The 27,753-nt window shown below is 59.4% G+C and overlaps 3 protein-coding genes across 3 annotated transcripts in view; 2 read left to right on the top strand and 1 right to left on the bottom strand.

Annotated features, from left to right (window-relative positions):
- Positions 1–8,811, top strand: part of LOC116815428 (espin) — an 86,737-nt gene extending 77,926 nt beyond the window's left edge. Inside the window, exons 13-15 of the mRNA XM_032763838.2 lie at positions 6,876–6,955; positions 7,048–7,059; positions 7,262–8,811. Of these exons, the coding sequence (XP_032619729.1) occupies positions 6,876–6,955; positions 7,048–7,059; positions 7,262–7,409 (240 nt within the window). The 3' untranslated portion in view covers positions 7,410–8,811. The remainder of the gene's footprint in view (positions 1–6,875; positions 6,956–7,047; positions 7,060–7,261) is intronic.
- Positions 964–2,691, top strand: LOC142045873 (espin-like protein). The gene has a single exon (XM_075060356.1). The coding sequence runs from the start codon at positions 964–966 to the stop codon at positions 2,689–2,691; it is 1,728 nt and encodes a 575-aa protein (XP_074916457.1).
- A 1,509-nt stretch (positions 8,812–10,320) lies between the features above and the next one.
- Positions 10,321–27,753, bottom strand: TNFRSF25 (TNF receptor superfamily member 25). The gene is made up of 10 exons (XM_032763829.2): positions 27,597–27,753; positions 19,009–19,237; positions 18,494–18,625; positions 17,155–17,307; positions 15,974–16,055; positions 14,973–15,031; positions 14,271–14,378; positions 14,083–14,120; positions 13,324–13,489; positions 10,321–13,115 (listed from the first exon to the last, which is right to left on the bottom strand). The coding sequence occupies exons 1-10, from the start codon at positions 27,624–27,626 to the stop codon at positions 12,829–12,831; spliced, it is 1,284 nt and encodes a 427-aa protein (XP_032619720.1). The 5' UTR covers positions 27,627–27,753; the 3' UTR covers positions 10,321–12,828.

Below are 27,753 nucleotides of genomic sequence, written 5' to 3'. Positions count from 1 at the left end.
GCTCTCAGCTTGAAAAGTCTTATTTCTCCCGTTGTTTTCTGGGCTTGGATTTTCTTTTAGACGCAGTTTGTTACGGCCGAAGCCCAGTCCCCAATTATTTTCCTTCTGGATGTGCAGTGTGTGCCTTGGTCACACAGAGGACTTGGCTTCCCTTCAGAAACGTTTGACCCACTAAGACTTTTGTGTGTGCTGTGGAGAGTTCTGCATGAATTGAACCATTCTGCATGAGTCTGAGCTCTTTGCAGTGCTCTGGTCAACTCTGAAATGCATTTGAACTGCAGTATTTAGCACACGTGGGGCTATCGACTATGAGCTATGCCTGTCGCTTGAGCTGAAAACGCCATCACGTATCAGCTATTAACAGCTGGTTGAGGGTGCCCACTCCATCCAAACAAATGATCGCCCAAGCTGGCCATTGGAACAGAGTTGCCATTTTCTACTTTAAAAGGAGGACCCAGGGGAGGTTTCTAAACAAAACCAAACCCCTCAACTCTCCCATTTCATATGGAGATGATACTGCAGGTTTAAATGTCTTACATGGTCATTCAGTGGTGTAATGAGTGAGTGGTTCCTGGAAGCATCTGCTGCTGTATCCTTCGATCAGGGACTGGCAAATACATATTCTTAGCGAAGTTCTCTCTCCAGCAGAGCGTGCGCGATGCAAACAATGAGGCTCTCTCCTCCAGCCTCATTGCCTCACTCCACTTGCTTTGTATTGTCTGCCTTTGTCTGCACTCTCCTGCCCTCTCCTTGCGCTCAGTATTTCCAGCCTGTCCATTGCCATTACACCACTAAGGACATGTAAAGTCCAGAGCGTGTGCAGAGAAAGGGCCATGTGGAGCTCTGTCCTGAGGAAGATGTTTTTTCCCCTTGCCTTAGCTTGGGACCTGGAGTTACTACAGTCATGAAGGCTGGAGGTATTCCCATGCACACAATGGCATTCTGGGACCCTTCGGGCAGCTGATGACTGAGGAGGACATAATCCGCATTGAGAAGCAAATCGAGAGCCTCCAAGTGATGCACAAAGTTCAGAAGGTGGAGACGGAGCTGGAACAGCTAGAGCATGAAATGCAGCAGCTCCTGCCGCTCTCTGCCGCCTTGGCAAAGGAGCATTTCACAGCAAACACCAAGCACATGCAAGGCCGAGCCGATGACCTCCCGACCTGGTGCAGCAAGATCTCCACTCTCCTAAAGAGCATGGCCATCCTCCTGGCTATGCTTGGGGGTAAAGCAGTCAACCTGGCAGACATGGTGAGCCCCAACACGTCCGAGCACACGGGCCAGGCTGCAAGCACCTTGCCCGAGGCACCAGCACTAAAAGAGGGCCCTGCTAACATCGGGCGATCTCAGTCCTTCAGCTGCACTCGGGAGGAGGTGGAGAAGGAGATCATGCAATATGGTGTGTCGGTGAGGAACCTGAAGGCCAATTATGAGTTGCACATGCTGTGCCAGCTGCCGGAGGCTGTGTCCAGCAGGGTGTACAAGCGGAAGAGGTCCCTGCCTGTGGGAACCATGCCATATAGCTACAGTCGAGAGCCCATCCTGGAGGAGGATTATGTAACGAGCAGCGATCTGTTCAATGCCCTAAGCAAAGATGCTGCAGCGGATGGCATAGAGCGTCCCAGTACACTAGAGCACGCTTCCTTGCCCTACTGCAAAGCAGGGCCCTGGCCCTCCAGGGACACAGAGGCACAGAGTGCAGTCACAGAGCCTTTCGGGGAGGCCCTGTTCAGCCCCGACCACCTGACCAGAAGCCTCCCCGTGCAGACGGAGCTGAGCTGCGTGCAGGATTACATTGACATGCGGAAGGAGAGGATCATCTACCTCTTCCTGGAGCACTGGAAGAAGTGGACGTTCACCGAGTCAGTTAGCCACACTCACCCCAAGAGGAAAATGGGTCTCGCTGAAAGGCTTGACTCAGAATTCAGCAAGGAGCCCAAGGCATATAGCAGCGCCCCAGGCCCCATGGCGACTGGGAAGAAACCCAGCGAGGATGACCAGCTCTTATACTTCATGAAGCAAAGGCAGGTGGTGGGGAAGCTAATCGCCCACTGGAGAAGCATCATCAGCCAGGTCCCGATGCGGCAGATCTGCCGTCTGAGCCGCACCAACATGTTGTACTGGCCTGAGCACTTCCTGCCGCACGTCTGTGGCTCCCCAGTGGAGTACGACAGCCTGACGCTGGACCTCTTCATGCTGGGCTACTTCCAGCTCCTGGAGATGAGCATGAGCCACAAAGAGAGGAAGTTCCGGCACCTTCTGTGCTACGAGATGTTTGACCGGCTGGGCAGCCACAGCTGGGAGCTCATCCGCCAGTTCCACAAGGTGGTGATGGAGGAGATTGAGGCAGGGAAGCGGGACTGGCTGGATGGCTTCGAAGATCTCAAACAGGAGTTCTTTGGGGACAGCCTGGAGCCAGAGCAAGAGGCCGCAGTGGAAACTGAGCTCTCAGCAGGAACCCAGCCTCCACAGCTGTTCCATCAGGAATCCTCCCAGAGCTTAGTCAGTGATGTCCCACAGCCCGCATCAGCGCCCGATGAACTGGGCCTAGCCCCTGCCCCTAAGAGCAGGGAGAGCTCCATCCAGCTGGTCTCCGAGCTAGGCGAGTTCAGCAATGAGGACATTTGTCGCTATATAGACCGTAGCTTCTCCTTCTGGAAAGAGAAAGAGGCAGAGATGTTTGATATCTGAGCTCTCTCCAAGCGGTGCCCAGCATACACTGTGTTAGAAGCAGGCGGGGGCATCCGCACCCTCGCCCCACATGGCTCACAAGTCGCAGGGAAAGGCAATTGCATTATCTTTGAGAAGGGCTGTTGGGCCATCTCATAGAGGCAATTGCTGGCTGAGAAGCAGCTCCAGGGACAGCAAAGGACAATCAAACGTGCGCCGGCACCAGAGTACTTGACAAGGGCTGCTTTGGCTAAGTTAATTACTTAAGGGACCCACTATATTTCCAAGATGAACTGAGCTCCAACAGCTGTCTGAGACCAAGACAAACCTTGGGAGAGAGACCTGTAATCATTTTATATGATGCCTAGGTGAAGCGCTATAAAACAAAAAAAAGAAGCACATATTCCCTGGCTGCACTCAGTACAGGATTCTACTGTGCAATCTAGGGACTCTGAATAGAAACAATTTAATGTTCATGTAAGTAGCATCAGAGCGGCCCCAATCCTGCCGTTGTTACTCAGGCAGAACTCCCATGGGCTTCAGCAGCGCCAGTGACCTCAATGGCAGTTTGGCTTGCATGAAGACGGCAGGATTAGTCCCAGAGTCTGTGTTGTTTTGTTGAATCCTGATTTCCCTACATGGACAGTCTCATCTTCTTTCTCAAGTGAAGCTTCTTGCGTAGCCGATGCTCCCTGCTGGCTGAACTGACCAAGGTGCAGCTGTAACCAGGTGTCCCATGAAGCTGTGGCTGTTGCGGTTTCTGTAGGTGGTGGTCCATGGATTTTCCTCTCAAGCAGAGTGTACATTTGTGGTAGTCCTGTATTAGCTGGAGGAAGAGCTAATCCCTGACAAATGTACAGTGACACAAGCTGTCTCCAGTTTTCTGCATTTTACAGACACTTCTTTAGCTAAATGTTTCCTGTAGCGGGGGACCCAGTTATTTGGGAGTAGGACCTGGTATGAGCAGCTCCATCCTTCCTCTGGTGAGGTGGAGGAACGCACCACAGTATCCTGGGTCCATACTGAGCACAGGCTGAGTGCTGTACTAATTGGTCTCACTGTGCATGGTTCTGCAACCAGATTAGCAATTCTGTAGCATGCTAAAGCCGTGTGGAGAATTCCCTTTGATGCTGTGTGCTTTCAAACTACAGACCACTTGGCCCACGCTGTTCTTTGAAGATTCCCAAGTCTGTTGCTTGCCCTAGTGGAATGTGCATTGCTTGGAATGGAGATAGGACCAGAGTGTTTACTGTATAGACATTTGGACATGAGGTTTGCTTTACAATGCAGGAAGGGTGTGTGTGTGTGCACTTTGCATCTTCCCTAACACTGCTTGTGACGCTGAAAGAATAAAGCTCTCTGCGCTCAGAAGGGAGTGTCGAGGCTGTTTCAATGGGATTTGGTGCCCTCGACACCTTGCTCTGGGGCACTGGCTGCTGCAAGCCCAGTGTCCTGCAAACACCCAAGGCATGGGGCCAGTAAGCTCTCTCACCAGCTGCATATTTGACCTGGTGAATGTGGCCTGAAGCCCAATGCCCAGCGCCCAGCGTGGCTCCCGCAGCATCAAAACAGGCCGAAAAGGGTGGGGGGGTGTAGCTGTAGGTGTGCCAAGGCAAGCCTGCATCCCTGCACCCCTGCCTTTTTCCAGCAGCAGGAAAGCCCTGCAGGCCGTCACTCTTGCACTGTCGAGCAGCAGGTAGGCTTGGTGCCGAGAGCATGGCTTGGTCCAGCTAATGGGAGATTGTGCGGGCAGCCCTGTGTCTGACAAGCCTCACTTCTGCTAACACTGGGCTGTTGGAGCTCCCACCTGTAGCCCTGAGGGTTCAAGCTTCCATGGGCCAGTAATCAAGCTAGACAGCAGGGAGGAGTGGGCCAAGCTTGGGGTGTGGGGAAACGCCCTGCTGCCAGTGGTTTCGGTGGTGGCAGGGTTGGGCCCCATCTCATGGAGACACACAGATGAAATCAGAACCAGACTGAATGCTGCCCCCAGCTCTGAGCAGGCAGGGCAGGATGTATTGGACTCTAACTCCATCATCGTCACATTTCACGCCCTGGTCTATTGCCATGCCGGGTTCCAAAACCCGTTGTGACACGAGAGCTGTTCTCCCAGCATCCCCAGCACAAGCCAGGAATGGTCCAAGCGCTCGCTCCCATGGGACGCACCGACCAAGAGGGGCTGACAGACTCTTAGCTAGCCTGTGAGAGTCGCTCTTTGTAACCAAGCCAGGCGTTAGACAGCAGCAGAGCTGTGCTACTGAAGGTCCCGCCAGGGCACAGCCCCAACACTGCCCGGGAAGCAGGAGCTAGTGCAGGCCAGAGCTCATGGCCTCGTCTCCCCCTGCTGCACATGAAAGCAGAGGCACTCAGTGGCGAGGGACGGGTCCTGCGTGCATCTCTTTACAAAGCTAGAGAACTGGCTCCTCAGAAGCCATCAAGCAACCTGGGAAAGGGGGAGTTACGGGAAGGTTTGCTCACTCCACACGTGCTGCCTCTGCTGTGTGCCGCTGTTGATTAGTCAGGACACGTAACCTCACCTGGATGTCCCACGTGGCGTTAATCCTGCCCAAGAGCTCTGGGGTAGCCTGTGTTGCTGTCAGACTGTCCCAGAGCCGTTGGTCAAGCTGTCTGTCTGTAGCCAAATGTGCTTGTCCCACACCAGACCTGGTTCATTCTTTCAGTCTGAGGGGAGTGGCTGGGTTGGAGGATCAGTGATCGGCTGCAGGGACATAGGCCTCTGCCCCCCACACTAGGTCCCATCCTGGTTGCCCATCGTTACGCTTGGCTGAAGACTGAGGCGTAAGGGCCAGGAGCCCATCCTGTGAAGTTACTCTGCGATCACACTGCTGGGATGGAGAGCAGGCCCAGCCCTGCCCGTTGAAATCTAGCTCTGGAAGTAAAGGCTGAAAGACGGTCCTGTTGGCTGTCACTTTGATGGCTCAGGGGAGGCTGGTGCTTTTAGTCCCATTCCCTCATGAAACACTAAAATAGCATCCCCTGGGCTAGCACTAGTGGGCAAAGCCACCAGAGGGAGGATGCTGAACTAACCTCTCCCGTCTCCAAGGGGCTCTCCAGGGCAGGGTGAGGCAGAGTACTGGGGACAGCACGGGGGACCTTGCACTGGCTACTGCTTATGCTGGACCAGTTTGGTCATGGTCATGCGTGAGCTCCCTGCCAAGCAGTGCTGGGATCAGCCATCAGCCGGCCTGCCGCAATCTTCCACTGCTCGTTCTCTGGTGCGAGTTCACTGAGTCACACAATCCGTCCCCTGCCGTGGTCCTGAGAGAGGCCCCCTTCTGAGCCTGAGAACTGTCCTAGCAAGCTGGACGGAGGGGCTGCGGACACAGCAATGGAGAGCATGCGAGGAACACTGGAGCGATTATTTGCGAAAAGGCCCATGTGGCGTGCCCAGCCAGCAGAGAAGCCCGGTGTGTAGCTAGCCAGAAGCAGGGCATGTGTCTGCCCCGCCATGCGGTGCCATTTCTACTTTGCTCTTAGGCAGGGTCTAGGCAGGGCAGCGCTGGTACAAACAACCCTCCAGCTCCTTCTAGGCAGCAACCTCTGCTGACTGCGGAGCCCATGCCCTCCTCAGCACAAAGTCTCCTGGGAATTTCAGCCCTTCAGCACAAGTGGAGCATTGAGCTCCTGCCCCTTGTATAACTGCCCTGCTACCAGGAGCTACCCAAGGGTCCCTCCTCTCCAGCCAAGCCGCTCAGCTGAGGAGAGTTCTGCTGACTTATGGCCAGGTGAGGGTGCTGGCCCTCCCAGAGCTGTCTGACTCTAGCCACAGCCACTCCCTGCTCAGGGCTTGCTGCATCGGAGCAATGGTGGTACCATGCGCTCCATTGCTCTGTTCCCTGGGGTGAGCTGCACACTCTCCTTTCTTGGGGGCAATGGCCCGTTCTTTGTAACCTTCCACGTGTCCTCAGGGTTCTCCTCTGCCCTTAGCACCTCAGCCTTTGCCCGCAGCCTCTTGGGTCAACACTCCCCCAGAGGCCACACAGCCACCTGAGCGCCACAGAATTCCCCTTCCCCCTTTGGCAGCCCTGCCTGATCGACCTGCCGTCTCCCCTCTTCGCTGCTTGCGCTGGTCCAGCTCCATAGGGCTGGTAGGTGAGACGTGTGCTCCCGCCTAGCACTCCTGTCCCTGCTGCCCCCCCCTCCAGCTCTGCTCACTGGCCTCCTTAATGCCTTTTACTGTCTTACAGGAGAAGGAAGAAGCAGCTCGCTTGGCCACCATGCCAGCCTGGAGGCGAGAGATCCTGCGCAAGAAGATGGAAGAGGAAAGGTGAGGTGTCCCTGAGCTGGGCCATGATGGTGGCTGCCCAATAGCTGTGCTGTTGGGAGCTAATTGTATTTTCTTTCTCCTTGTTTTCACAGAGAGCAAAAACGGTGAGTCCTGCTTCTCCATTTACTTCTCAAGTAGCCTAAGAATGTAGTACGTTCACTTCTGGCCAGGCCTTTGTACCCCGGCAGGGCCAAGCAGAGCAGCCTTGTGCGCTTTGCTTATACCCTCGCTCCACACCGACCCGTTCAGTGTCAGGCAACTGAGCTTTGCAACCAACACCCTCATGTTTGTTTTGTTTCTAAACAGAAAAGAGCAAGAAAAATTGAAGCGAGAGGAAGAGGAGAAGGAGAAAGCGCAGTCAGAAAAACTAAGGACTCTTGGGTATGATGAAACAAAACTAGCCCCCTGGCAAAGGCAAATCATCCTCAAGAAAGGGGATATAGCAAAGCATTAGGCGATCTATATTCCGTCTCTCCTCTTGTGAATTTAAGAACCTTCTTCCTTAACGTGAGCTGTTCAGTAGGTCAAGGAGGGGCCAGCTGCTCTTTCCCACTGCAGACACTACCAGCTGAAAAGTCATTTACTACTTACTGGCCCAGTGTTCATCCCTCTAATGAAATAAACGCAGTAAGTGTAACCACTAACATATCGCAGAGAACTCTGTCCCTAGCTAGCAACGCCCTGGTGTTCCGCGTCCATAAACAACGTAGCTTGGAAGAGTTTTAGGGCATGGGAAAGGTTTTCAAAAGTGGAACTCACACGTGAAACCAAGTCAGTGAGTAGCTGTGTATGGGATCAAAAGAAACTCCTCCCTCGCTGTAAATATGGTCGACGCTGTAGACTGTTCTATTCCACGTAAAACCTTCCCTCTACCTTAATTCTGAACAGCATTCCTGTAAGTGTCTCCTTCCCCAGGCCTTCCACTCCCTGCCAGTCATTTGTTTACCATAAAATATACTTTTACCAGTCCTAGTGGAGATCCTACAAGGCTATGCAGACAAGCTGAATGTGGGTTTATGAATGTTGTGTATATAGAGTCAGTTGCTACTACTGTCTGTTCCGTTGGCGCCCTGTAGATGCTGGCATATAGACCATGCTTGGGTGTCATCTTCATTTTGCATAATGGACATTTTAAAAGAACATGTGTGGTTAAAAACACAGCGAGCTGTTTCTTCAGCTGCCATATTATGTCTAGCCCCTGCTCCTGCACTGGCACCATTGCCATTGGGGGGGTGGGTCGTTCTGTTTTCTATATGTTTTTGTCATGTGTTTCCTGGAGCTTCTAGAGGGAGATTTTCAGCTTGTTTCTGACCTAGAACTTCTATGTCTTCACCAATAAAACACTAAGCACCTCCAGGTGTTTCCTGTTCCCTCCTGTGGTCCCCTCTCGCCCCCACACACAAGGAGCTCTGTCCACTCAGCCCAGGGCCCTGCTCCCCAAGCACCTGCCAGTTGTGCCCTGGGTGCCCTGTGCACTTAACACCACCCCCAGCTGGCTGGACCCCACAGCTTTCCCCCAACAGCCCCTCTCCCATCGCTCCCAGTGCCAGAGCATCAGCCTGCGGGAGCAGAGGCAGTGCAGGCAGGATGTCCTCCCCACTGCCCTGGGGCCCTGCGCCTGGAGCAGCATCTCCCCCCGCAGAGAATGGGGGAGGCCGGTTGTGAAGCCCTGGGGGCTCCCCTGCATCTATGCTGGGGCCTGCCTGGGCGCTGCCCCCTGCGGTCTCAGAACACAGTCCAGATGCAGTCACGGGCAAGAGGTTGCAGAGGATTGCCAGGAAATTGCTTCTCCCACCTCACTCCAAGGCTTACTGGCTGGGCCAGCTATCCTCCAGCCACCGCCTCCCCGACATCCACTCTACTGGCCCCTGCCCAACCCTCCCTCCCCACCACTGGGCTCTGGCCCCTTCCCAAAGCCTCCCTCCCCACCACCGGGATCTGCTCCCCCCCAACCCTCCCTTCCCAGGCCTATGCCCACCAAACCTCACTCCCCCCACCCCCAACACTCACTGTGGGTCCGGGCCCTGCCTTCCAAGCCCTGGGCTCCGGTCAGTGGGTCTGTGCTTAGTCTGGCACCCTGGGCAGGGTGGGGAGCCCCCACTAGCTGGTAACCCTGCAGCTAGCCTGAGCGTGGGCGCCAGCCCTGTAAAGCCACAGGGACTTTCCCTGCCCAGTGAGTCAGTCTGTCATGGCCCCTGCCAGATGGGCATCGGTTTGTTTTCAGGAAGAAGGCACCAGACATCCATTAATACCCTTCCCGGGCCTGGGCAGCTTCCAGCGGGTCACTTCCAGGCCCGAGGTGAGTGCACAGGGCCCCAGCTGCAGGGGCTGCACACCCTTACTCCCCCTCGGGAAAAGCACAGACCAGCAACGCAGGGAGGGCTGAGCTGCCCCTGGCCAGAAGCAGGGCGGGGGGCGGGAGGAGGGTCAGTTCTGCTTTCAATTTGGTCACATTGAAGACTTAAGTCAGCCCCCAGTAGTCATTCCATGGCGAGGGCAGGAGCAAGCAGCTGGGGCAGGACTCTTCCCACACAGCCCGGCTGGGGCAGGCCTGCCCCATCTCCAGGGAATTGCCTGCGCACAGGACACCCCCTGACCTCTGTCCAGTTCCTTGATTTTACCTTGTAGATATGGATTTTCTTTGGTGATGAACGTGCAGTGCAGATTCCCAGCACCAGCCTGCTCCCAACAGGCTGGACAAAGCCTGTTGAGAACAACACACCTGCTGAGCCTAACGCGGCTTGGCAGCAAAGGCCGGGCCCACCAGCTGTGAAACTGGTGTTCTCCAAGTACAGACTCTGGGAGAGGCAACAAGGGCCAGGACTTTGCTCCGCTACACACACAACCTCAAGTCATCTCCCACGGGGGTACCCGGCCTTCTGCTTCCGACTGCATCTGCCCCTGCCACAGACTCCTTCCAGCAGGCACCATCCTTTCCCTCCCAGCCTGTGGCAGGGCAGCAGGGCCCTTTGCACTCCTGCCTCTCTCTGGTTAGCAACCCAAAAGCCAAGCGCGGGGGAGAGCAGGACCTAGGCAACCCCAGGAAGTGGGTTTGAATTTCCCTGAGCCAGCTTGCTACATTCATTAAGAGCAGCCCAGAAATGAGTCTAGTTCATTTAACAAGAATTAGTTAACAAATATTATCATTAGCTAACCACTAACGAGATTAGCCACAGGCATTGACATCAGCCCAGCCCTCTGGATTGGATTTCAAGTGCCCCCAGCATCCCCTTGGTGCCTTAGTCCATGAGGTATTTGGGATTGTCCAGAGATAAGGGACTGGGAGCAGCTGGTTCTCCCCAAGCTCAGGGACTGGGGATTTCCCAGCCTCCAGCCCCTTCCAGAAGAAAAGCCACTCCTGAGGCTGAGCAACACCACACTGATTTATTGTCAGTTACCGACACGGGAAGAGCCCTGTCCCCTGACCCAGTCACCCCAAAAACAGCTCTGCCGTTTCTTTCGTGCACATTCCAGAGCCCCTTTCGACACGCAGCCACAGCCTGTGGCCAGGCGCCGTGCTCCCAGGCCCAGCTGGAGCAGAGGTACTTGCTCAGGAAGGTGCTGGCTGCTCCTCCGTCTCCGTACACTGAGACAGGGATCACTGAAGCCCCTAGACTAGGAGCTGAGGCACCAACGGTCTGACCTCAGTGACGCTGAGCATCTCCAACTCCCCTGGGGCTCAGCACGAGCTGCCCACCACAAACACCTGCTGTTAGGGACCCTCTCCCAGCAGAGAACCAGACAGGGCTTCCCAGCAGGAGGGCTGAGCCCCCTTTTCACTCACGAAGCAGCGGCAGTGGGTGTGACGTAACCGATTCTGATCAGTTTCTTCAAGGCAACGTGGGGTATAAATAAGGTACAAACTCGCCACCTCTCCTCAGGTAGCTGGGGGAGCCCCAGGCTCTGAAGAGGACAGAACAGGTCTGCCCCTGCTACCGCAGGACAGAGCCAGCAATACGAATAAGTGACATAAAATGTCTACCGACGATAAGTAACAATACTTACTGGTACAGTGCTCTCATTCCCCCAGGCAGCACTGCCCCAGCCCTCCCCAGGGGGCTGTTGGACTAAGCCACTCGCAGCTGAGCTGGCCACGGGGGACTGGAAAACCTGCCTCCACCTGGGGCCAGCAGAGGCCCCAGGTGGCAGTAATGGAGCCAGGCTGCTTTTAAAGGCTCCCACGTGATGGGTGAATCTTGTAGCTAGCCAGCAAGGCAGGTCTCCTGGGCCGTGCCACTCAGCCTCCCTTCCCTTTAAGGCTCTGTGCCAGAGGCATGTTGTTTCTGGGGTAAGGGGCAACTAGACTTTTCTTCCTGAGTTTGGCCACACAGGCACGTACACAAAGTGCTTTTTCAGCAGAGATGGCAAGCCCTGGAGCGAGGCTCCCAGATGGGCAAGCTGTCATCTCCCCGGGGTAGCTTAGGGTCACTAGGCAGGCTGGGGCCAAGCGAGAGACTCAGGTATGGGCAGTGTGGAGCCCCAAGGGATGCTGAGCCCAGAGGGAGCACTAGCGGAGTCACCCCTCTGCTTCAGGTGCTAGTGTTGTCGGTCAGCAATGGGCGCAGGACGAGGCCATCTCAGCACCGGGGCTCCAGGAGCCCTCTCAGCTCAACTCTGATCTGGCTTGGTCCTGAGCCCCCTCCTCCAGGGGAGCCTGGACACTGACACTAGAACCAGCCCTTTGTGGCAGCACCTCCCACCCCTGGGGCTCAGTGAGCTCCCGCTGCCCGACAGAGGTTAGCAGCATCCCACACGGGGAAATGGGGCCACAGCGGTGAGCTGACTGGCCCAGGGTCCTGCCCTGACTCAGTAGCAGGGCCCAGGGGACTGCCTAGTGCCCTGACTAGCTAGGAGACACGCTCCCTTCCTTAGCCAAGGGGATCGAGGAAGCTGCCCAGACTACCAGCCTCAGCTGTGAGAGTTAGCAGTAAGCTGCCGGCAGGTGCTCCAGCCCCAGCCCTGCGCTGCTCCAGGGTGCTCAGTCTAGCAAGGGCTGCTTAACGCAAACCAGCTGGGGACGCTCCACGCCCTGCGCCTGGAGCCGGCTGAGCAGGGTTTGATTTGTAACCTAGCAGGATGGGGGGACTTTCCATCAGGTTCCCAATTCCCTCTTCAGAGGGAAAGCTGGGGTTGTTGGAGAGGTGCCTGTTGCATCCTGCCAATGGCCACAGCTGGGGAGGGCGCAGAGGGTTCTCCAGTGCCTGCGTCCTGTGGGGTGGGGGTTCTGCCCCCAGTCCTGGCAGTGTCTGTGCCCCTGGAGAGTCCCGTTTGGAAATGGAGTCCAGCTGCGGCTGAGGGCCGGGTAAGGGAAGCGTGACTCAGCAGCAGCATAGAGACAATGATGCTGAGACAGTCCCTCTGCCTGCCGTGGTCTGCTGCCACCACCAACTCTGTTGCTCCGGGGGTGCATTGCTTCCCCCGCTGTCCTTTGCAGGGTGACCGCTGCCATCCGCATACCCGGCTCCTCGCAGGCTGAGATGTGAAGCCAGGTGGCACTTACAGGCTTTCCTTGAAGGGGAGGGAGCGGTGATGCCTGCTGTGTGTCCCCTCTCAACCCAGTGCCGCCATTGTGCAGAGGAGCGGCGTGCGCCTTCGCTGGCCCCGGGCACAGCATTGCTCAGGGCGCTCATAGATCTGCCCTCCCTCACTAGGGTCCAGGGATGCAGCTTCCTGGTTGTAGGGCAGCAGCCAGATCTGCTGACAGGGCTCCTGCAAGCACCAGGCCACGGCAGGCCCTGCCCGCAGTGACAGCAGGGCTGGCTCCACTGGCCTGGGAGAGGCTTTCTCCTTCCCATCCCAAGTCAGAGCCCGTATAGGGGAGCCGGGAAAGCCAGCCCTGGCTAGCAGCGTCAGCCACTCGCTGCTGGGCAGGCTCATGGGCACCTCTGCAGCCGCTGCCGCAGCTCCTCAGCGCAGCCGGCCAGCTCCATACGCTCCAGGGCCGAGAAGATGGACTCCAGCGTGGCATTCTTCTGCTGGTACCACCTCTTCAGCATCTCGTACTGCTGGTCCCGGACGTGGGCGAACTCCAGCTCCACCACCTCAATCTCGCCGTCATGCAGCTCCAGCACCCGCATGAACTCCTTCCAGCGCCGCACGGGCACCGTGTTGATGATGTCGTACAGCTTGCTGCCTTGCGGGAGAACGCCAGGGAGGGGCCCTGCGGGACAGCGAAACAGAGTGTCAGCCAGGAGCAAAGCAGCCTGCAGAGAAGGAGGGGCTGAGGAGGTGCCAGTGCTGAGCTGCCAGCTGTCTGATGTGCCTGTGCCAGCCCCCGTGCCTAGGGTGGGGGGCGGGGATGGTGGCAAGCAGCCAGGGTGGCCGTATGTGCCGTGGCACAAGGCACCTTTCTGCAGTGCGTGGCTTACTTGCTGTGTCCTGGGGCTCCGCGGGTGACTCCCAGGTGTCTTGGCCACCAAGGGGCCTGACTGGATAGGCCTTGCCGTTCACTTGCGATGCCTCCGTGACCTGAAGGTGGAGCAAACCCTGCGACTCCAGGAGCTTTTCTGTGGCGCCAGACGGACACACTGAGGCCTGGAACAGGAAGAAGCCACCGTTTGCGAGGGAAGCCCTGATCTCTTGGCCGGGGGAGCCAGCAGCCTGGTGCAGCAGAGCAGGAGAGAAACCTGCCTAGTGGGCAGCTCCCTACCGAGCTGGGGCAGGGGGTGGGGGCGTAGGAGGAATTTCCTGTCTTCCTGGCTAGGCAGACATCCTGGGTCAAGGTACGTTGCTCTGAAATAACAGGGAGAACCTGCCTGGTCCATTCAGTCCCCAGCCCCTCTGCTGAGGCTGCCAGTGAAGGGGCCTTGAGCTGGGGGTGGGCACTTGTTCACTGGGGACTAGCTGAGACCCATCAAACTCATCTCCTAGTGCCAATGACCAGCCTGCAGGGGAGAACAACCCCCCCTTCACCTGGATCTGAGTGAACATAAACGGCTGCAAATGCCCTCAGCCTCCAGGCCGCAGCACGCGCAGGGCCAGCCGCCATGCCCGCCCCAAGCAGCGTGTGTGAGCGCTGCAGGGCAGGGGTAGCCAGTCCCCAGGGTGTGGGCCCTGCCGATGGCACAGTCAGCACGGGCAGTGCGCTTGGCCCAGGCCCAGCCTGTGAGCCCGGGCTTGGCTCTCACCTGCTGCAGCGCCGAGTCTTTAACTGCTGCGGCCTCACCTGCCAGGAGAGAGACGGAGCCATTAGTCAGTGCCCCAGTGCTCTGAGCACGGGGCCGTCCTTAGCCCCGGCCAGGGGCTCTGCTGTGCAAGACGCAGAGTCGAACACGAGGGGGAGGCGAATGGCTAGGCCAGCGTGGGGGTGGCTTACCGGCTGCTGGGGAATCATTACTGAGCGTCCTCCTCTTGTGGTAGATGACAAGCGCTCCCAGGAACAGGGGCCCCACGAGGCCCAGCAGGATGTACTCCAGCCCAGAGCCTGAAACAAAGATGCAGGAGGCTCCAGCTCAGTTGCCTGCATTATGCTCCACTCACCTCCCCACTGAAGCCCTTGCGCCAGGGACAGACCAGGCCGGATCAAGGGCTCTCTGCTCCTTTGGGGCCTCGTCCAGCAGTGCCGGAGTTGAGCCTGGCCACAGCTCACAGCATGCAAGGGGCTGCCTGGCTCAGGAATCACAGGGCAGTTACTCCAGCTTTCCTCTCCACCAGCATGAATGAGCTCAGAGCAGGCCCTGCCACAGGAGGAGGCGGGATGGAGCCGCACCGAGGCAGCTAGGGTCTGGGGACAAGCATGCAAGGTCCAGGTGCTCGGTACCGCTGCTCCTGGCTAGGCAACGGTGCAAGGAGGCAGGGACTCCTCGAGCACTGAATCCCTGCAGTACCCGCCTCAAGCCCCCCTCCCCCCGCCCCCCGCAAGTAGACCTATGTTCGCCCTGGATGCCAGGCACAGCCCGCAGCCCTATTCCTCAGCCCCTTGAGCACATTCTGGGCCAGCACTCGCCCCCCTCCATGACTAGTGCCTGAGCACAGCACCCGATGCCAGCACTTCCCCATGTGCCAACCTCCCACCTACCTTGGCTGCTGCCACCACATGGCCTGCCACACCCTTCGCCGCACTTCTCGGGGATCTGGCTGCAGAGGAGAACGGTGAAAAGAAACAGAAAGTGGACTTCTAACCTGTCCTTTCCCAGAGCGCTGGGAGAGCGAGCGTCTTGGCACTAGCGCCGGTGTGGCTGTCAGGGCCAGTGTCCCACTGCCAGCCCTGCCATGTTCCACGGGCTGCTTTGGAGAGACCTTCCCATGCCCTCAGTGCCCAACCCCAGACAGGGTCTTGTCTCCACGTGACCATTAATGTAGATTAAGGCAGGGGGTGAATGGCAAGTGTGCTAGGTGTGCCTGAGCAGCTCCATGCGTGGCCACTCCAATTCCAGACCACGGAGTCAATCAGGAACGATGCCACATGTAGACAAGCCCTGTGTTACCTGGAGTGTAGCCCTAGGCGCTGTTCTCCAGCCCATCATCCTGGTGTCTGCACATGGCTCCACGACTTGCACACACGGGCTCTGCTGGATGGGTCACACCAGGGGGGTTTGCAAAGCCCAGGGATTGGTATTTGCTAGTGACAGTGGGTGAGTGGTCAGCCTGCCACCTCAGAGTGCTTCTGCTCTTGGATCGGGTGACTTGCAGATAAGGCACTTCCCGGCCTGAGTCTGCTGACAAACCATCACTGTGAAGTTCTGGGGCTCATAACTATTGTCACAGCCAGCGGGAGCCGGGGAGAGTGCCATGGCACAGAGTTTGCCTCACTAACAGCTGTACTGGCATCGGCAGCCACTGTGTAAATCCCCTAGGAGGGTGTCATGGGGCACAGGGTGCCTCAGAGTCCAACCCAGGCCCTAACCCCCTGCCTTAGCCACTGTGCTCTCGTGCCGCCCCGGCCTAGCTTTCTGGCCCTGCCAGTAGCAGGGGGCCAGGGCTGCTGGTCTCAGGGTTGGCTGCAATCCCGCTCAGTGTGGAGGGTGTCTAATGGGAGAGCTGGAGGGGGAAGCAAAGCAAGAAATCCCAGATATTTACGTGGCACATGCTCGGCACTCGCTGCCCTCCAGGTAGAAGCCAGGCTGGCAATCCCCACACTGGGCATCCTCCTTCTCTGAACCTGAAAGACATTGGACATAGCTAGCGCCTGCCAGCAAGGAGAGCGGTGTGGCCTGGGGGTAAGGGAGGCGGGCATGTCCTCGGAGGGTGGTGGTGCTTGCAGCAGGCAAGGTGGGAGGTTCTTGGGACGGGCCTAGGTGTGTGGCACAGATTTCTTGGCGGGAGCCCAGGGCAGCAGGGTGCTGACGGGGCCGGCCCAGCAGCAGTTGAGTGGCCCCAGCACAGGGGGCAGTGGGTCTCCCTCGCAACGGGGATGTGGGGGGGGGGGGGTTAGAGCATGTTCCACAGCAGGCTGCACATTTAATGCATTAAATGCTAGACACGGCTCAGACACCATGCGCTGAGCTCATACTGCCAGGTGCTCGCCTAGGCAAAGCCTTTCCCTTGCCCCTAGTATGGGCTACAGGCTGTGCGGGTGTCAGAGACTGCAGTGGATGTGCTCCCACCACTGAGCAGCACTCCCTCAGCCAGCTGGGCCATGGCCTGAGGCCACAGCGAGCCGGGGGGGCAGGCACAGTGCAGCAAGGCTGGGGGGCAGCAGGGCCGGGAGGGTAGCGCAGGGGCAGCAAGTTGGGTAGGGGGCAGTGTGGAAGGCACAGGAGTGCAGGGGGCAGCACCAGGATTCGAAAGCAGCAGAGCAGACGGGGCAGCAGGCCAGGCGGGGATGGGCAGCATGGGGGGCAGAAGGACGGGTGGGGGGCAGAGTGCTAGGGCAGCAGAGGGTCGCAGGGGGGGCAGGGGGTCAGCAGGGTGGGCTGGGGCAGCGTGGGGCAGCAGGGTTAGGCGGGACAGTGCGGCGCGGTGGGCACGGTGGGGCGCAGAGGTGGGGCGCAGGCGGGGTGCAGCAGGGCAGGTGGAGGCTAGTGTGGACGGCAGCAGGGGGCAGCAGGGCAGGTGGGCAGTGTGGGAGGCGCACAGAGGCGGCAGGACGGTGGGGTGGGGGGGCGGCGTGGGGTCAGTAGGGCAGCGGGGGAAGTGTGAGGCCAGCAGTTGGGGGGCAGCATGGGGGGCAGCAGGGTGGGGGCAGCGTGGGGGACAGCAGGGCAGGCAGGGGGCAGTGCCAGGTTTCGAAGGCAGCGGGCAGCGCTCTGGACACTCACAGTTGTGACGGGTGCCCCTGCCCTTGCACCGGCGACATTCCTGGCAGGTGAAGTCTCTGCAGGCAGGGTCTGTGCACTGCCTGAAGTGGCTGGCTCCACAGCCGCACTCGATGTCGCTGGTCTCCGTGCAGTTCTTCAGCACAAGCTGGGAAGCTGAACACAGGACAGGCTTCCTGAGCAGGCCTCTGTGCGGAGGGGAGGAGAAGGGGGCTGCTTCCTTCTCAGAGTGGGGCCCTGTCACGGAGTTCCCAGGTGATGCTCTGGAACTGCTCCCCACCAAGTCAGTCAGGACTTTGGGGAGCCTCCTCTCCCTTGGAGCAGACTTGTTCAGGGCAAGAAGCTCACACGGCTTCACCTCCTGGGTCTCTCTTTGGAGCATTCAGCATCCTCTGCCCCTCCATGCGTTTCCCACAGCGAGTCTGCCCTGACGGGGTCCTGTGGAAGCCATAGGGTCCTGCACCCCCACTTTGCAGTCAGACGTGACTCTCAGCCAGCCAGTAACACAGAAGGTTTATTTAAATGACAGGAACATAGTCCAAAACAGGTCTTGCCGGTACAGGCAACAGGACCCCCTTTAGTGTGGTCCATCTGGGGCCTCCAGGGAGGCCACAGCCCTGTTGGGAGGCCCAAGCCCCGTTGGGGTGCCCCTCTCCATTTCCCAGCCAGCTCAAAACTGAAACTCCGTCTCCTTCCTCGCCTTCCCCCGGCCCCTCCCCAAGCCTTTGTGTCCTTTGTCCCATGTCTGGGGCAGAGGTGTCACCTGGCCTCCAACCCCCCTCCTGGTTCTCAGGTTACATGAGCAGGTATCCTCCCTTCCCCAGTGCCGGCTGTCCCAGCCCAACTCCCTTGCCACCTTCCCAGGTCAATAGCCCCACTCAGCATTCACAGAACACACAGGAGCTGTGCCAGGGTTTCTGGCACCCTAGGCAGGGGTCCTTCAGTCGCTGGCGGCAATCCTGGGGCAGGGGGGGTCCTTCCGCGCTCCCAGTCTTCGGGGCACTTCGGTGGTGGGTCCCGGAGTGAGTGAAGGACCCACCGCAGAATTGCCGACGACCCAGAGCGCGGAAGGAACCCCTACCGCCGAATTGCCGCTGAGGGCAGCAAAATGCTGCCCTCCCAAATCCTGGTGCCCTAGGCGACCGCCTAGCTCGCCTAAATGGAAGCGCCAGCCCTGAGAACACAGCAAGAACATTCCCACTTCGTCACAGGTTCCCCAGGCTTTATCCTGCCCTGGAGGGCCCCAGCCAGTGGGGTGGGGAAGGGCTGGCCGAGAGGCTGGTGGCTTGGTGCTGGAGTGGCTGGGCTCCTGTCCCAGTGAGGGGCCGGCCCAGCATCTTACCTTGCGCTTGGCACTCAGAGCACTTTCGACATTCCCGCTCGAGGTTCTGGAAGGAGAGGTAGGTGCCGGGCGGGCAGCGCTTGCAGGCCGTGTCGTAGCCACGGCTTGTGCAGGGAGCCGTCATAAACTTCCCTGCAAAGAACACCAGCTGGGGTGAGCGTGCAGTTAGTCACAGGCGCTGGGGATGGGGGGTGGCCCAGAATACCCAGGGGCTCAGGCTGGCTGAGTGGGTCGGTCCCTCCAGGCCTTCTGGGCTCTCTGATGAGCATCAGCCCCTGTGCGACCCATGGTTTGGAGCGATGCCCTGCCCTTGCCCCCACCCCTTATTCCTTTGCTGGTGGGGGGGGCCTCATGCAGTGACTAGAGCAGGTCGTAGCGCTGTCAGTGATGCCTCTGTAACCTCAGCAAATCACTGAGCCAATCTGTGCCCCAGTTCCCCAGCTCACGGGGCCGGAGTCCCTCCTGTTTGCAGAGCGCTGAGCCAGGTGCAGGGCTGGGGGCACGCCAAGCCTCACCTGCCGGGCACTTCTGGCAGCAGCGCCTTGGCGAGTACAAGGGGTCATCAGGTGCACAGTTGTTTCTAGCAACCTGTCTCTGGTGCTGCTGGTGATGGTGCAGCCCCAGTGCAGAGTCCGCCGGGCTCCTCGCCCTCCTGGGCTCGCTGCCAGTCCTGGCTGCTCGTGGCTTCAGGGTGCCCAACAACGGAAACCCGCTGCCGGTCAGCAGCAGTGCAGCCAGAAAGCCCTAGGGGAGAGAGGGAAACATTGCCAGGGACTGGAGCAGGCTCACAGCTGCTGCACCCGCCAGCCCCGGGCCCTCTGGGAGCCCAGAGCTAAAACCGAGGGGCTGCCACAGGTCAGCATCAGCAGCCAGGCCTTAGCGCGCGAGAGGAGTCGTCAGCCACGCTGCCTTAGCTGGCACTGTTTCGACACTTGTAGCTAGCGCCCAGCCCTGCACCGAGGGTGGGACAGGCCATCTGCAGCAGAGTCCAGAGCAGCAGGTGCTGCAATCACTGCCCTCCAGGTGACCCCTGTTGCACCGGAGCCTGGGGGAGGTTGTCACGGAGTGTGGGGGGACACCAGGCCCTGCATCCCCAGCTTCCTGTGATTCACCTTGACTCTCAGCCAGCCAGTAAAACAGAAGGTTTATTTAGACAACAGGAACACAATCCAAGACAGGTCTTGCAGGCACAGAAAACGGGATCCTCCCCAATTAGGTCCATCTTGGGGTCCCAGGAGCCCCACAGCCCCACTGGGGGGGCAGAGCCCTGTATGGGCTTCCATTCCCCAGCCAGCTCCTGAAACTGTCTCACTCCCCAGCCTTTGTTCAGCTTCCCAGCCACAGGTGTCATCTGGCCTCTAACCCCTTCCTGGGTTCTCACGTTACATGCTCAGGTATCTTCCTTCAAGGCCAGGCTCCCCTCCCACAATACAGCCCATCCTTCCCGGCCAACACTCCCACTCAGCATTCACAGACCACAGTAAGAACAGTCCCAGTTCGGCACATCACACACACCAGAAGGAACCTCGGCGCATCCCCCGCTGCAGTGCAGGAGTCAGATGCATTCTCCACTCTCCCAAGGGCAGGGGCGGCTCCAGGCCCCAGCACGCCAAGCGCGCGCTTGGGGTGGCATGCTGCGGGGGGGGCGCTCTGCCGGTTGCCAGGAGGGCGGCGTCCTGTGGCTCCGGTGGACGTCCTGCAGGCGTGCCTGGGGAGGGTCCACTGGAGCCGCGGGACCGACGACTGGTAGAGCGCCCCCCACGGCATGCCGCCATGCTTGGGGCGGCAAAATGTCTAGAGCCGCCCCTGCCAAGGGGGCCACATAGTCCAGTGAGGAGGGCAGGGGCCTGGGCCTGGGCCTGGGGGTGGGGCTGGGCACTATTCTTGTCCCTGGGTCACCTTGGGCAAGTCACCTTTGGACCATCTGCACCCCATGCCTCAGTTTCTCTTCCCACGTTCGTCTGCCTCGGTTCTTTGGGGCAGGACTGGCTCTCACTAAGGGTCAGTGCATGGCCTGTTATAATGGGTGAGGGGGCTGATCGGAGCTGCTGCTATTGTACCGGTAGTAAGTGATCAGCCCTTGATCTCAAACCGACTTGGCTTAGGGGAGGGTGCCCCAGTCCCTGTGCTAGTGGAGCCAGTGCAGTGCAGCTCCAACGGGCCTGTGCCCAGGAACAAACATGGGCCTGAATCTCCGTGTGAAGAGCAACAGGAAAACCCTGCGCTGGGTCTGGGCTGTCACAGTGCACACCCCACCCCCAGGCTTGCCCTGCCTGTCAGCCTGCGGGCTGTCAAGCGTAGAGCCCCAAGCCCCTGCAGATGGAGTCCCGCTGGCATAAGAGCGGGGTTAGCTGTCTGCGGCGTAGCGGGTGTGCCAAGTACCCACTGGGGACCGCTCAGGGGGTCAGGGGAGAAAACTGGGCTGGGGCCATGGATGACACATGAGCCCAGCTGGATTTGGGGCCTGAGTTTGATTGAAACATGCCTACGTCAAGTCCCAGCCGCTGCACCTGTGGACTGTATTTGGGGCTTGTTTCCAGGTGCTGCCCCACACCCAGCAGGGCAAGACACGTGCTGGGTTTGTTAATGAAAGGCAAGCTGCTCAGCAGTCACTTGACTCCAGGAGCTGGAGCTTTAAGAACACACCAAATAGCATGAGGCTTACACTAAAATCACCTAAGTTGGCAACACTGCGAAGCCAGCACCTGCATGAGCAACACAGCAGACCCAGAGCATGTTCTCAGGCAGTGCTGTCCAGCCTCCTCCCCCTGCGTGTGCCACAGGCAGAGCCAGGCTGGCTGGGGCTGCACAGCCCCACTAGGAGCCAAGCTGTCACCGAGGAGCATTACCCAGAGCCCTTCCCGGCAGGGCGGCTGTGGCGCGCATTGCGTGACTAACCCACTGGAGCACTCAGCCCCCTCCCCCTGGGAATGCCCCCTGCCAGCCCCTGCTGGGTATTTTCCCCTGCCTGTATCAGCTGCTTGGCGTGTGGCATTTGCGCAGCACAGTCTCTGGAGGCCTCTGGCTCACAGCCCTGCTGCAGGGAACACTGGGTGCGGAGGTGCATGGCCGGAAGCAGGGGCGACCTCAGGCCAGGCTCCTGCCATGGGTACTGCTTCTGGTAAAGGAGGAGAACCGAGGCGTGTGGTTAACACTGAAAGGGCACCGAAAAGTGTTGCATAAGCAGCCTGGTGCAGTTGTTCCTGTAAGTGGCTCTGAGCTAATCACTTTCCTAGGAATCGGCGGGCAAGGTGCTTGTGGCAGCAGGCTGCTCAGCAGAGCGGAAGTGGGGCTCCCAGCCCAGCTAGCATGCTCAGGCTGAGCTGGCAGGGCCCCGCCCCTCACTGCCATGGCTCCAAGGAGGACGCTGGGCAGGCGTGATGCTACCACCCTTCTGGGCCTCCAGTGCTCCCCACAGAGCCGAACTCAGTACCAGGGTGGGACAAGACCCACCTCCATGGGGGTACGATATGGAGCAATGGGGCAGGGCTGGGCTGGCAGTGGCCAGGGCAGGACATGAGTAGCCTGCTTTCTGCCAGCCGCCCCGCCTGCAGGCCAAGTGATGAGCATGGCCAGGGGCCGCTGACATGCCTGCTTGGATCCCCTCCAATGCACAGTGACACTACACAGCTCGTCAGCGCCAGGGGGCCACTGCGAGAGCTCAGGGATACCCCAGCGCAGGCCCAGGGCCCGGCCCACCCCCTGCAGGAGCCCTGGTGTAGGGCAAGCCCAGGAGAGAGCAGAGGGTGGTCCCGGTCAGGACAGCACGAAGCAAGGCCCTGCAGCCCCAGCCCAGGGGAGGTGCACCAGGGCCCCTGCGCTGAGCTCAGCACCATGACCCTGGCCCCCAGCCAGTCTGAGCTGGGCATCTCCGGCTGTTACTTTACTTCCCGGCCACCCTGCTCTACCCAGACCTGGAGCAACCGGTCAGCGCCATGCCCTGCCTGAGTCTGTGACCAGGGCACGCTGTGCTGGACACTCCTGAGACAGCCTCAGTGAGTGCGAACCAGGCCCTATGGTTCTGCTTTAAAATGAGAACTAGGTAAGGTCCTTCAGTGGCTATTAGCCAGGATGGGCAGGGGCAGTGTCTCTAGCCTCTGTTTGCCAGAAGCTGGGAACAGGTGATGGAAGGGATCACTTATCATAGAAGCTCAGGGCTGGAGGCGACCTCAGGAGATCATCTAGTCCAACCCCCTGCTCAAAGCAGGACCAATCCCCAGACAGATTTTTACCCCAGTTCCCCAAATGGCCCCCTCAAGGTTTGAACTCACAACCCTGGGTTTAGCAGGCCAATGCTCAAACTACTGAGCTATCCCTCCCCCTTAACAGTTACCACTTCTGTTCATTCCCTCTGGGGCACCTAGCATTGGCCACTGTTGGAAGGCAGGATACTGGGCTAAATGGACCCTTGGTCTGACCCAGTATGGCTGTTATGTTCTTTCATGAACAATGTGGTGCCATGCAGAGATGGTGCCCAGGCCTGTGCCCCTGTGGCACCATGGGCAGCTTCTGGGGCTTCTAGGCCACTTTCATATATGCCCAGAGTGCACCACGCAGCCACAAGCAAAGCCCCACCTTGGCCCCCCTCGCCCTCCCCTGGGACAGGGTGGGATGTGTGTAGGTAGGAGCATGGCTGGGTCCTGCTCCAACAGCACGAAGTGCCCCACCAGAGGCAGGCTTTGCCTCTCCGCAGGGCCCTGAGCTGCTGGCACTGACTGTCCCCCCATAGCACCATCTCCTCGCTGACGCAGCTCCACCTCCCTGAGCCACTGGGGCTGCTCCCCTCTTTTCAGCTCGCTGCGGCTGGAGCACTCCTGGGCTGCAGGGGAACCTGGGGGCAGGTCTCATGCTGCCAGTGATTTCCCCGTCCCCGTCAAGGTGAGCTGGGGGGGCTGCTTTGGGGAAAGGGGGCCTCTGCAGCTCTGAGCTCAACCGCTGGCACGGGACACTGAGCGGGAGTGACAGCGCCAGCCCATGCGTGTGCCTGGCATTGCGGGATAGTGTGGGGCGGGCCAGCCCCCTCCACACTGCCACTTCCATTGGTCACCCCTCGGCCTTGCCGCCTGCCTTCAGGGCTGGGCAGCAGGGAGAGCCCAGGGCCTCCCATGGGACATGATTGTGTCACCCGCTGTGCCCATGGGCTGGGGCACTCGGGGCTCCTTGCCTCGCCTTTCCCTGCCCCACTGGACCCAGCCCCTGCCCCAGAGCTGCTCTGCTGGGGTACGCAGAGACCACGGCTGGGGCGGGCTGGGAAGCAGAGGGTTAATGTCAATCTCCTGTTTAATCTCTGCCGTGGTGCTGAGGTGATTTCCTCCCTTAGAGGAAGTCGGGCCCAGCTCCCCCTCGCCTCTGATGGTATCGCAGCGAATACGTGCCGCCCAAGTAGGTCAGTGCTGCACCTCCAGCTCCGGGAGCCACCAACAAGGCCACTGGGCTGGGCTGTCCCCTCCGCGGGGCACCAGCGCCTGGTGGGTCTCACGCCCTGGTACTGCTCCGTGGTTAGCGCCCCGGGGCCGCACTGCGGCACAGAGCCGGTTGTGCTGGGACTATGAGCCCCCCCACCTCCCCAAGGGCTGACTGTCACCAAGCCCACAGTGCGAGCACCTCGGGGCAGAGGCTTCGTGTTGCATGTGCAGTGCCTGGCGCAGTGCGGGTGGGGGGTGGAAAGGAGGCGGCTCCAGGCACTACAGACGGCAACAGAGCCATACGAGCCAGCTCCACCGTGCTGCCCCAGCTCCCTGAGTGGCTCCAGCAGGGCAGCCAGCCCACACTCTGGCATCGAGCATGGGGCCAGCCCATGGGCTCTGGCCCTGGCTCCCTTCCTCCTCAGCTGCATGCCCAGCCCACCAGGCAGGCCACAGCCCCTCCTATAACCCCGGCCCCTGGCCCTGGGGAGGAGGGAGCCCTCCCCTAGGCAAAGGCTACACGCAGAGCCTGGTACAAGGGGTGTTGTCACACTGGGCATGGAACAGCTGAGAGGGGCCAGCAGCCCATTCCCTCAGGCCCAGCTGCCTGGGGAGGGGACAGCTCCCTCCATTTCTGCACCCGCACACACCCTGCTAGTGCCTCGCTGCCACTGGTGCCCAGGGGCTGTCCTTCCCCGGGCCTGGTGGACAGGATGTAACACAGACCCTGCTTGCTGCCCTCCCAGCACCTGGAGATGGCAGCTGAGCACAGGCCCCGCTGGCCCTATGCACCCAGCTCCCGCAGCGTCAAACCCCCTGGAAGGGCAGTTCCATGTGTACCTGCTCTCCCTCGCCCACGTGGTGAGGGGTGCACATCTCTCCAGAGCCTGGCCCCCCCAACTCCACAAAGGTGCTGCTGGGCCAGGCTGGCCCCTGCCAGCCCCGCCACGTGGGTGCGGATTCCTGGAGATTCTGGCCTGTGGGTGGAGTTCCCGGTGAAGATAGCCTCGATTAAAGGGCTGCATCATTTTCTCTTAAATCTGTCACAGCTGTGCTGGAACCTGCCCATGAACTCACCCATTTGCATAGCTCCATGATCAGATCGCAGCCTGGCGCCAGCAGCCTCGAGAGGAGGCCTGGGCCCCTCCTCCCGCCCCCCTTGCTGAGTCAGTGGTGCCTTGCTGAGCCGAGGTGTGATCTTCCCCCAGGCAGCCGCTGCTGCTCCCACTGCCTTCGTGTTTCCCCACTGGGGAACATGCCATGTGCCCGCTCGGTGAGGGACAGGGCAGGGCCTGCTGCCTCAGCCAGCTGCACCCATCTCACACACTGGGTTGGTCTGAAAGGAACCACATGCAATGGCCACACTCCCTCGCCTCCAACAGGCTCACGCCTGCTCTCCGCCCCCCGGCCTTGCAGTCCCTCCCCTCAGCCCTTGTCACCCCCTTGCACTCCACACTCCGTCACCCCAAGGTGAATTTTCAGCGGAGAGCTCCAGCCTGAGCTCTCACCGCACCGCAGGTATTGGCAGCCCAAGGCCCCCCATACCCGTCCCAGCCGAGTGCCCCTCGCTCTGCCCTCCAATTTGATAGCTGCTTTCAACTACCTGAAGGGGGGTTCCAAAGAGGATGGAGCTCGGCTGTTCTCAGTGGAAGCAGATGACAGAACAAGGAGCAGTGGTCTCAAGCTGCAGTGGGGGAGGTTTAGGTTGGATATTAGGAAACACTATTTCACTTGGAGGGTGGTGAAGCACTGGAATGGGTTCCCTAGGGAGGTGGTAGAATCTCCTTCCTTAGAGGTTTTTAAGGTCAGGCTTGACAAAGCCCTGGCGGGGATGATTTAGTTGCGGTTGATCCTGCTTTGAGCAGGGGATTGGACTAGATACCTCCTGAGGTCCCTTCCAAACCTGAGATTCTATGATGTCAGGGCTGAGAGGACGGGGAACCTCACTCCTCGGCCTCCCTGCTGAGCTGGCACATGATGGAGCATTTACAGCCAGCTGCAGCTGGCCTTGTCCTGGCGACACCAGCCAATGCGTTGCCCCACAGGGTGCCTATCAATGAGCCAAGCTGGGGCCCAGTCAGCCACCTGTCTGTCAGAGACGGGTACAGAGATGGGCTCCTGCTCTTCTCCCTGCTCCCATGGGGCAGAGCTGTGGAGAGGGGAGCTGGGCAGGCGCTGCCCTTTTACAGAAAAGTGCTTTCGCCAAAGCAGGCTCAGCCGGGAGGCAGGAAAGCAACCAAGCTGGACCAGGGCTGCGTGAAGGTGGGGAGCGGCGCCCATGGAAGGGGCCTGGAGCGTCCTGCCCCAAGAACAGCCCTTCCAGGCTGGTAGCAGGGGCTGAAGTCACTGCCTTTCTGTACTCCCAGCACTCGCGAATGTGGGCCCAGTGCGCAAAGTGGTGCTGGCTGGGTTCAGGGCTGGCTGCAGGAACAAGCAGGGAGGGGCTCCAGGCCGGGAAACGCAGCTGGTGGTCCCAGGCTCTGTCACCCAAGCAGAGGTTGGAGTCAGAAGCGCCCTGGGAAATGAGCAGCCCCCAGCCATGTTTCTAGGCTGCTCCGACACGCAGGCAGCCAGGGGGCAGGGCCGGCTGCTTCCCTCCCCAGCCCCAGGCAAGTGAGCACCGAGCAGTCCCCAGCTCCATAGACACATGGCACCCAAGCCAGGCTGAGCTCAGCCCCCTGCACCAGGTGACCCCGGTCCCACCCCGCCGTAGCTTGCTCTAAAGAGACCTTTGAGCTGGACACTTTACGGCCTTTCACGCCGGTGAGGGTGCCAAGTGACGTAAGGCACTAAACCCCAGGTTCATGTCGAGCCAGCCTGCCTGGTTCAGGTCGAGTGCGAGCCCTGGCTGCAGCAGGATGCAGGTCTCTGCCAGGAGCCCAGGACAGACAATGCACCCCAGCACAGCCCCCTTTCTTCAGCTGTAAGCGCAGGACTCAGGATTCAGCCCATGGACTCTGACAACACCAGCTGGGCTGCCCACGAAACACCCCGTCCCGTGACCTCAATAGCTCCGACCGTCGCATTATTGCTCATGTGAACCATGATGGCACTCAGCGGCCAGGACAGGATGGGCTGGGTGCTTGGGGTGGAGACACTGCCCCTGCTGCCAAGGGTTTGTTCAGCCTGACACAATACAGCAGGCTCTGCTTTCTCTGCTGGCCAGCTCAGGGTGCTTGTGCACTGTTCAAATGCTACCACATTGTAGCCCAGAGGTGGCTGCATTTTAGGGTTGGGGAAGCGATCCTGGCAAACCTAGTTTGTAAAGAGCTGCAGGGCCCTCGGTATGAATGAACTTATGATTATTGTTAACTGTGGGTGGCTCCTCCACACTTTCATTTTCTCTTCTCCCGTCTCCCCTTTCCTGGAAAGCCCCTGGCGCTCTAAGCAATGCCTCCATCAATGAATTCAGCTGTTCTCCTGTAAACTTTCCAAGGTGCTTCTCATGGGGGCATCAGGAGTCCACTGACTGGGGTGCTCACCCCTACAATACTAAGCAGCAGCTCAGCCAGAAAAACCAGATTTTGGCCTGTAGGAAACAAACTAACCAATGCAAACAGCTGGCCCTCATCCCCAGCCAGATCTCCCAGCCTCTCCTGCTTCCCCCAAGCTCCCCAGAGCAAGTCTGCACCAGCCCCGGGTGCTTCCTCTTTCACTCTAGAGCAAGTGAGGAACATCCCAGAGTGAGCAGGACTTACCCCAGCCACCTTCAGGGCCCAGCTCCCCATCCTCGAGCCCTAGAGAACCAGCTCATACCGGGGCGGGGTATGGGGGTTACTTGTGGGAGATGGTCGCAGCCCAGCGCAGAGCGAGGCAGCAGCTAATCCATGCTCTCAGTAACCCCCTGGCGACGAG

The sequence above is a fragment of the Chelonoidis abingdonii genome, chromosome 23 (assembly GCF_003597395.2).
Source record: "Chelonoidis abingdonii isolate Lonesome George chromosome 23, CheloAbing_2.0, whole genome shotgun sequence".
NCBI classification, from domain to species: domain Eukaryota; kingdom Metazoa; phylum Chordata; order Testudines; family Testudinidae; genus Chelonoidis; species Chelonoidis abingdonii.
Note: the sequence above shows the minus strand (reverse complement) of the source record. Positions and strands in the feature narration are given on the sequence as shown.

Coding starts and splice junctions, on each gene's coding strand:
- LOC142045873 (XM_075060356.1), top strand. CDS start 964: ATGACTGAGGAGGACATAATCCGCATTGAGAAGCAAATCGAGAGCCTC.
- TNFRSF25 (XM_032763829.2), bottom strand. CDS start 27,626: ATGGGGAGCTGGGCCCTGAAGGTGGCTGGG. Junction 19,238..27,596: donor GGGCCCTGAAGGTGGCTGGG/GTAAGTCCTGCT, acceptor TCTCTCCCCTAG/GGCTTTCTGGCTGCACTGCT. Junction 18,626..19,008: donor CTGCCAGAAGTGCCCGGCAG/GTGAGGCTTGGC, acceptor TGTTCTTTGCAG/GGAAGTTTATGACGGCTCCC.